At 44.4% G+C, this 9,384-nt stretch overlaps 1 protein-coding gene across 1 annotated transcript; it reads left to right on the top strand.

Annotated features, from left to right (window-relative positions):
- The first annotated feature begins 387 nt into the window (after positions 1-387).
- On the top strand, positions 388-8,939 carry LOC306869722 (WW domain-binding protein 1-like). Its single transcript, XM_079416608.1, has 4 exons — positions 388-550; positions 6,876-6,978; positions 7,988-8,164; positions 8,576-8,939. The coding sequence occupies exons 1-4, from the start codon at positions 488-490 to the stop codon at positions 8,839-8,841; spliced, it is 609 nt and encodes a 202-aa protein (XP_079272734.1). The 5' UTR covers positions 388-487; the 3' UTR covers positions 8,842-8,939.
- The last annotated feature ends 445 nt before the right edge of the window (positions 8,940-9,384 follow it).

The raw sequence follows: 9,384 nt of genomic DNA, 5'->3' as shown, positions 1-9,384 counted from the left end.
ACAAAAAGATATTCGTTAGTTCTATAAATGTAGTCTTTTGATGCTTCGTAGGGTATTTAACAATCTGTATTTATCTGATTTGCCGTTGTGGAAAAAAAATAAACAAACACATTTCGCACATTAATTTAATGACTACATATACACACGTGTGTGTATATATATATATATATATATATATATATATATATATATATATATATATATATATATATTAATTTATTTATTTTTACATTCAAACAACGACACTGGCGCAGAAGTATCTGTAGAGCTGTAATGAGAAGCAGCGGAGCTTCAGTGCCGCTCGATGGATGTTATTGTTATGATTGTTATTGTTATTGTTGTGACTGGATGTGATGCTGCTGCCCTCTGTGTGCGGATCTCATGAAATCACGTTCATCAGCACAGACATGGCGTTTGGACGGTCATCGCGTCTGTTCAACTGAAGCTTTATGATTCCGCTCGAGTTTGGGAAGAAAAACGCAGCAAGATGCCGCAGAATTTGCTGGGCTCCGTGGTGGGGCTCCTCTGCACAGGGGCGTGTTTGGTTGAGGTAAGCCGGCGGCGCGGCCTCTGAGGCGGCGAGCGCTGAACTCGAGCTCGGGGATCAGCGCGGCGCTAGGCCTCGATAAACAAATAAAGCCATAAAACCAGCATAGTGTAGCAATGCTTAAAAATACCTTATATCCGTTCGCTCTGGATGTTTAAAATCTGTGTAAATATTTAACATTTTAAAATCACAGATTCAGGAAATGATAAGATTCGAGACAAACAGTTGTTTATTACTGGTTTGTAGCTCAGTGTTTGTGATTGTGTGAGTCTGTGGAGTGTTGTGTGTGTCTGTGGAGTGTTTTAGTGAGTCTGTGGAGTGTTGTGTGTGTTTGTGGAGTGTATTAGTGAGCCTGTGGAGTGTTTTAGTGAGTCTGTGGAGTGTTTTAGTGAGTCTGTGGAGTGTTGTGTGTGTTTGTGGAGTGTATTAGTGAGCCTGTGGAGTGTATTAGTGAGCCTGTGGAGTGTTTTAGTGCGTCTGTGGAGTGTTTTAGTGAGTCTGTGGAGTGTTGTGTGAGTCTGTGGAGTGTTGTGTGAGTCTGTGGAGTGTTGTGTGAGTCTGTGGAGTGTTGTGTGAGTCTGTGGAGTGTTGTGTGTGTTTGTGGAGTGTTGTGCGAGTTTGTGGAGTGTTGTGCGAGTCTGTGGAGTGTTGTGCGTGTTTGTGGAGTGTTGTGCGTGTTTGTGGAGTGTTGTGCGAGTCTGTGGAGTGTTGTGCGAGTCTGTGGAGTGTTGTGCGAGTCTGTGGAGTGTTGTGCGAGTCTGTGGAGTGTTGTGCGAGTCTGTGGAGTGTTGTGCGAGTCTGTGGAGTGTTGTGTGAGTCTGTGGAGTGTTGTGTGAGTCTGTGGAGGGTTGTGTGAGTCTGTGGAGTGTTGTGTGAGTCTGTGGAGTGTGTGTTTGTGGAGTGTTGTGTGAGTCTGTGGAGCGTTGTGTGTGTTTGTGGAGTGTTTTAGCGAGTCTGTGGAGTGTTGTGTGTTTGTGGAGTGTTTTAGTGAGTCTGTGGAGTGTTTTAGTGAGTCTGGAGTGTTGTGTGTGTGTTTGTGGAGTGTTTTAGTGAGTCTCTGGAGTGTTTTAGTGAGTCTGTGGAGTGTTGTGTGTGTTTGTGGAGTGTTGTGTGTGTTTGTGGAGTGTATTAGTGAGTCCGTGGAGTGTATTAGTGAGTCCGTGGAGTGTATTAGTGAGTCCGTGGAGTGTATTAGTGAGTCCGTGGAGTGCTTTAGTGAGTCCGTGGAGTGTTGTGTGTGTTTGTGGAGTGTTGTGTGTGTTTGTGGAGTGTTTTAGTGAGTCTGTGGAGTGTTGTGTGTGTTTGTGGAGTGTTGTGTGTTTTTGTGGAGTGTTTTAGTGAGTCCGTGGAGTGCTTTAGTGAGTCCGTGGAGTGTTGTGTGTGTTTGTGGAGTGTTGTGTGAGTGTTGTGTGTGTTTGTGGAGTGCTTTAGTGAGTCTGTGGAGTGTTTTAGTGAGTCTGTGGAGTGTTTTGGAGTGTTTTAGTGAGTCTGTGGAGTGTTGTGTGTGTTTCAGGAGAGTATTAGTGGGTCTGTGGAGTGTTGTGTGTGTTTCAGGAGTGTATTAGTGAGTCTGTGGGGTGTTGTGTGTGTTTCAGGAGTGTTTTAGTGAGTCTCTGGAGTGTTTTAGTGAGTCTCTGGAGTGTTTTAGTGAGTCTCTGGAGTGTTGTGTGTGTGTTTGTGGAGTGTTTTAGTGAGTCTGTGGAGTGTTGTGTGAGTCTGTGGAGTGTTGTGTGTGTTTGTTGAGTGTTGTGTGAGTCTGTGGAGTGTTGTGTGTGTTTGTGGAGTGTTTTAGTGAGTGTGGAGTGTTGTGTGTTTTTGTGGAGTGTTTTAGTGGGTCTGTGGAGTGTTGTGTGTGTTTCAGGAGTGTATTAGTGAGTCTGTGGAGAGTTTTAGTGAGTCTGGAGTGTTGTGTGAGTCTGTGGAGTGTATTAGTGAGTCTGTGGAGTGTATTAGTGAGTCTGTGGAATGTTGTGTGAGTCTGTACAGTGTTGTGTGAGTCTGTACAGTGTTGTCTGTGGTTGTGGAGTGTTGTGTGTGGTTGTGGAGTGTTGTGTGAGTCTGTGGAATGTTGTGTGAGTCTGTACAGTGTTGTGTGTGTGGTTGTGGAGTGTTGTGTGTGGTTGTGGAGTGTTGTGTGTGGTTGTGGAGTGTTGTGAGTCTGTGGAATGTTGTGTGAGTCTGTACAGTGTTGTGTGTGTGGTTGTGGAGTGTTGTGTGAGTCTGTGGAGTGTTGTGTGAGTCTGTGGAGTGTTGTGTGAGTCTGTGGAATGTTGTGTGAGTCTGTGGAATGTTGTGTGAGTCTGTGGAATGTTGTGTGAGTCTGTGGAATGTTGTGTGAGTCTGTACAGTGTTGTGTGAGTCTGTGGAGTGTTTTAGTGAGTCTGTGGAGTGTATTAGTGAGTCTGTGGAGTGTATTAGTGAGTCTGTGGAGTGTATTAGTGAGTCTGTGGAGTGTTTTAGTGAGTCTGTACAGTGTTGCATGAGTCTGTACAGTGTTGTGGAGTGTTGTGTGTGTTTGTGGAGTGTATTAGTGAGTCTGTGGAGTGTTGTGTGTGTTTCAGGAGTGTATTAGTGAGTCTCTGGAGTGTTGTGTGTGTTTGTGGAGTGTTGTGTGAGTCTGTGGAGTGTTTTAGTGAGTCTGTGGAGTGTTTTAGTGAGTCTGTGGAGTGTTTTAGTGAGTCTGTGGAGTGTTGTGTGTGTTTGTGGAGTGTATTAGTGAGTCTGTGGAGTGTTGTGTGTATTTCAGGAGTGTATTAGTGAGTCTGTGGAGTGCTGTGTGTGTTTCAGGAGTGTATTAGTGAGTCTGTGGAGTGTTTTAGTGAGTCTCTGGAGTGTTGTGTGTGTTTGTGGAGTGTTTTAGTGAGTCTGTGGAGTGTTTTAGTGAGTCTGTGGAGTGTTTTAGTGAGTCTGTGGAGTGTTTTATTGAGTCTGAGTGTTTTAGTGAGTCTGTGGAGTGTTTTTTGAGTGTTTTAGTGAGTCTGTGCAGTGTTGTGTGTGTTTGTGGAGTGTTGTGTGAGTCTGGAGTGTTTTAGTGAGTCTCTGGAGTGTTTTTGGAGTGTTTTAGGGAGTCTGGAGTGTTTTGAGTCTGTGGAGTGTTGTATGAGTCTGTGGAGTGTTTTAGTGAGTCTGGAGTGTTTTTGGAGTGTTTTAGTGAGTCTGTGGAGTGTTTTAGTGAGTCTGTGGAGTGTTTTATTGAGTCTGTGGAGTGTTTTAGTGAGTCTGTGGAGTGTTTTGGAGTGTTTTAGTGAGTCTGTGGAGTGTTTTAGTGAGTCTGTGGAGTGTTTTAGTGAGTCTGTGGAGTGTTTTGGAGTGTTTTAGTGAGTCTGTGGAGTGTTGTGTGTGTTTGTGGAGTGTGTTATTGAGTCTGTGGAATGTTGTGTGTGTTTGTGGGGTGTTTTAATGAGTCTGTGGAGTGTTTTAATGAGTCTGTGGAGTGTTTTAGTGAGTCTGTGGAGTGTATTAGTGAGTCCGTGGAGTGTTTTAGTGAGTCTGTGGAGTGTTTTAGTGAGTCTGTGGAGTGTTGTGTGTGTTTGTGGAGTGTATTAGTGAGTCTGTGGAGTGTTTTGTGTATTTCAGGAGTGTATTAGTGAGTCTGTGGAGTGCTGTGTATGTTTCAGGAGTGTATTAGTGAGTCTGTGGAGTGTTTTAGTGAGTCTCTGGAGTGTTGTGTGTGTTTGTGGAGTGTTTTAGTGAGTCTGTGGAGTGTTTTATTGAGTCTGAGTGTTTTAGTGAGTCTGTGGAGTGTTTTTTGAGTGTTTTAGTGAGTCTGTGCAGTGTTGTGTGTGTTTGTGGAGTGTTTTAGTGAGTCTGGAGTGTTTTTGGAGTGTTTTAGTGAGTCTGTGGAGTGTTTTAGTGAGTCTGTGGAGTGTTTTGGAGTGTTTTAGTGAGTCTGTGGAGTGTTTTATTGAGTCTGTGGAGTGTTTTAGTGAGTCTGTGGAGTGTTTTGGAGTGTTTTAGTGAGTCTGTGGAGTGTTTTAGTGAGTCTGTGGAGTGTTTTGGAGTGTTTTAGTGAGTCTGTGGAGTGTTTTGGAGTGTTTTAGTGAGTCTGTGGAGTGTTGTGTGTGTTTGTGGAGTGTGTTATTGAGTCTGTGGAATGTTGTGTGTGTTTGTGGGGTGTTTTAATGAGTCTGTGGAGTGTTTTAATGAGTCTGTGGAGTGTTTTAGTGAGTCTGTGGAGTGTATTAGTGAGTCCGTGGAGTGTATTAGTGAGTCCGTGGAGTGTATTAGTGAGTCCGTGGAGTGTATTAGTGAGTCCGTGGTGTGTATTAGTGAGTCCGTGGAGTGTTTTAGTGAGTCTGTGGAGTGTTTTAGTGAGTCTGTGGAGTGTTTTAGTGAGTCTGTGGAGTGTTGTGTGAGTCTGTGGGGTGTTGTGTGTGTTTGTTGAGTGTTGTGTGTGTTTTTGGAGTGTTTTAGTGAGTGTGGAGTGTTGTGTGTTTTTGTGGAGTGTTTTAGTGAGTCTGTGAAGTGTTGTGTGTGTTTCAGGAGAGTATTAGTGGGTCTGTGGAGTGTTGTGTGTGTTTCAGGAGTGTATTAGTGAGTCTGTGGAGTGTTGTGTGTGTTTGTTGAGTGTTGTGTGTGTTTTTGGAGTGTTTTAGTGAGTGTGGAGTGTTGTGTGTTTTTGTGGAGTGTTTTAGTGAGTCTGTGGAGTGTTGTGTGTGTTTCAGGAGAGTATTAGTGGGTCTGTGGAGTGTTGTGTGTGTTTCAGGAGTGTATTAGTGAGTCTGTGGAGTGTTGTGTGTGTTTCAGGAGTGTATTAGTGAGTCTGTGGAGTGTTGTGTGTGTTTCAGGAGTTTTTTAGTGAGTCTCTGGAGTGTTTTAGTGAGTCTCTGGAGTGTTGTGTGTGTTTGTGGAGTGTTTTAGTGAGTCTGTGGAGTATTGTGTGAGTCTGTGGAGTGTTGTGTGAGTCTGTGGAGTGTTGGGTGTGTTTGTTGAGTGTTGTGTGTGTTTGTTGAGTGTTGTGTGTGTTTGTTGAGTGTTGTGTGAGTCTGGAATGTTGTGTGAGTCTGTACAGTGTTGTGTGAGTCTGTGGAGTGTTTTAGTGAGTCTGTGGAGTGTATTAGTGAGTCTGTACAGTGTTGCGTGTGGTTGTGGAGTGTTGTGTGTGTTTGTGGAGTGTTTTAGTGAGTCTGTGGAGTGTTGTGTGTGTTTCAGGAGAGTATTAGTGGGTCTGTGGAGTGTTGTGTGTGTTTCAGGAGTGTATTAGTGAGTCTGTGGAGTGTTGTGTGTGTTTCAGGAGTGTATTAGTGAGTCTCTGGAGTGTTTTAGTGAGTCTGTGGAGTGTTGTGTGTTTGTGGAGTGTTTTAGTGAGTCTGTGGAGTGTTTTAGTGAGTCTGGAGTGTTTTAGTGAGTCTGTGGAGTGTTTGTGGAGTGTTGTAGTGAGTCTGTGGAGTGTTGTAGTGAGTCTGTGGAGTGTTGTAGTGAGTCTGTGGAGTGTTTGTGGAGTGTTTTAGTGAGTCTGTGGAGTGTTGTGTGTGTTTGTGGGGTGTTTTAGTGAGTCTGTGGAGTGTTTTAGTGAGTCTGTGGAGTGTTTGTGGAGTGTTTTAGTGAGTCTGTGGAGTGTTGTGTGTGTTTGTGGGGTGTTTTAGTGAGTCTGTGGAGTGTTTTAGTGAGTCTGTGGAGTGTTTGTGGAGTGTTTTAGTGAGTCTGGAGTGTTGTGTGTTTGTAAGGTTAGCTTTGACTCCTAATGACTGCGTTTAAATAAGATAAAAGATCCAGCGCCCATCATAGTTCACTAGCAGATAAATAAAGACTCCCCTGTACAACAGCATCTTACTGTTTATTTACTCAATGTTTATATTTACTCAAATTATATTTGAGGGCTCACTTTAATTAATCCCTTAACCATGGTTTTACTACAAATAAAACCTAAAAGCTATGGTTACTATAGTTAAATCATGGTAACCACAATGGTCTTGCTACACTAATCATAGATTAACCATGGTATTTGTAGTAAAACTGTGGTTATACAAATAGTAAATAATATAATATAAATGTGCCAAAAAACATGGTTACTACACTTTTAATATAATAAAACCGTGGTTAATTTTCGTAAGGGATATTATATGTAATGGTTTATATTTATTGACTGATTGGTTTCAGCTTTACTTGCATTATTTTGTCCTGATAGTTCCAGAATAATATGTGAATTTTGGCACAGAAATCAGATTTTAGCAGCGAGTCTGGTCTTCAGATGATGAATTTGTCTTTGTGCTGGTGATGGAGTGTTTACTGTCAGACACAAACGCTGATGTGAAGCCTGGAGTGCGCTCGATGAAGAGCTCAGATCTGTGCTGCTGTCTTTCACTCAATGCTTGTGTTTGTTTGACAGGCGAAGGAGTTTTGTTTCGGTGTGAACAATGAACAGTACCGCTGTGAGATGGGCTACTGCTGCGGAGAGACCGAGTGCTGCACTTACTATTACGAGCTCTGGTGTAAGCACACACACACACACACACTCACACTCACACTCTCACAGTACAGTGCTAGCGAAGTGTTTGGTCCACCAGTCTATAAAAGCATCATGTTCAGCTCAAATATCAGCTTAAAATCAAAAGGAATAAATGGAAATTTATATTTTGCCTAAAGAAAATTAAGCTTTTAGGAACATTAAGATTTTTTTGCATTGTGACATCTGTATGAAAACCTCATTGCTATAAATACTAGGGATGCACCGAAATGAAAATTCTTGTCCGAAACCAAACAAAAAGAAACACTGGATCGAAAGCAGAACACAGTTTTTCCCTTGTATTTTGCCAATTACGATTCATTGATGTATTTTGCCTCATTAGGAATTTGGGAAGATGTTTGTCGCACGTATCGCATGACGAGGAACACTGTAACGAGCAGAGAGCGCCGGGAGCTCATCATCGCTGTCAAACACTGTATTAGAAAACATAATATTCGGCAGTTTATTTACTGATTGTTTAAAGCCATTTCGTGATTTCAATCATCACACAGTAACCAGCAACATCCTCCCTTCCTCTTCTCCTCAGAGACATGCCACGCAGCGCTAATCAGTCTCTCTGTCGGTGTAATGTAAGGATTTTTGTGTCTTTCTCAGACAGTTTTAAACGCTTCCACACTGACGATGTGTTCGCTGCATTAGTGTGCGCCTCTGTTTGATCGCGTCTCATCATTGTTCGGTACAATTTATTCGGTCTTTTGGCTTAGTTGAATTTGGTTAGCTGAATAATTTCGGTTGCTGAACATTCGGTGCATCCCTAGTAAATAATGAAACGCATTTGAGCTGAAATGGATTAATCAACAATTTATTCATTTAATCCGTTATTTGTATTAAACACTCAATGGAGTTACTGAAAGTCAGAAGCTGGTGTGACTCTGGAATTGCCGTGATATCACATGATCGGCGCTGATCACATGACTGATCCTCAGCAGCGTGGCTGAGGAGGATGATGATGATGATGATGGTGTGTGTGGCAGGGTTCTGGCTGGTCTGGACCCTCATCATCATGCTGAGCTGCTGCTGTGCGTACAGACACCGGCGAGTGAAGATGCGTCTGCAGCAGGAGCAGAGACAGAGAGAGATCAGTCTGATGGCGTATCAGGGTGCCTCCAGCGCCTTCATCACTCCTCCTCCTCCTCCTCCTCTCAACCTGCGTGAGTACCGCCTCCACACTAGTGACAAAAAATAATACCTCCATATTTTCTAGGATTTTATCGATAACGATAATTAGACTATATTTTTCTGGGTGTGTTATTGTGCTGGAGATGTTCACATGTCCTCAGCTAAATATTACCTTTAGTCCATTATTCATTGAACACAAACGTGAATGATGCTTGATAGTCATGTGACGTCAGAGGAGTCATGTGACGGAGCGTTATGGTGCTTTGATGTTTTTGTTTGAGCTTGTCATTCAAAACAAATCTCCGTTCAGAAGAGCCTGATCCGTGTTCAGTGCAGTCCATCAGTCCTGCTTAAGACTGACCGGTTCACTGCATTCATTCCAGCCGGTCAGTCAGCCATCTGTGGTTTGGGTGGAGCTCTGACCGTGTGTCCATCACTTACAGGCTTCTGGACGGACTGTAAGCTGCCCGACTACGAGGAGGTGATGGCTCACCCGCCCACGCCTCCTCCACCCTACTCTCCTCCGGAGCCGCAGGGGCCACTGGGGCCGCAGCAGGAGACACAGCAGGAGCGCGAGGAGCCCAGCGGCCGCCGCAGACACGTGACCGGAGACTCCGGCATCGAGGTGTGTGTGTGCCAGCTGGACGAGGGCTCGGGGCCCGAGGAGGAGGCTCTGTGTCAGGGGCCTGCCGGGTGTGATCAGGAGTGAGAGACTGTGCTCCTGAGCAGCGTAACGCCTCGAGTGCGTCTCTGACTGCGCCGTGTGTCCGTTTCTCAGCATCCCTCTCGCTTCCCTCTGAACCAATGATACACACCACGGTTTGATTCTCACAGCTGCACTGAGACCTCAGCCCGGAGACACAGACACACACACACAGACAGAGACACACACACAGACACACACACACACACACACAGACAGAGACACACACACACACACACACACACACACACACAGACAGACAGAGACACACACACAGACAGAGACACACACACACACACACACACACACACAGACAGAGACACACACAGACAGACAGAGACACACACAGACAGACAGAGACACACACAGACAGACAGAGACACACACACAGACAGACAGAGACACACACACAGACAGACAGAGACACACACACACACAGACAGAGACACACACACACACACAGGCAGAGACACACACACACACAGGCAGAGACACACACACACAAACAGACAGACAGACACACACACACACACACACACAGACAGACAG

Source organism: Barbus barbus, assembly GCF_936440315.1.
Source record: "Barbus barbus genome assembly, chromosome: 5".
Classification (NCBI taxonomy): domain Eukaryota; kingdom Metazoa; phylum Chordata; class Actinopteri; order Cypriniformes; family Cyprinidae; genus Barbus; species Barbus barbus.
Note: the sequence above shows the minus strand (reverse complement) of the source record. Positions and strands in the feature narration are given on the sequence as shown.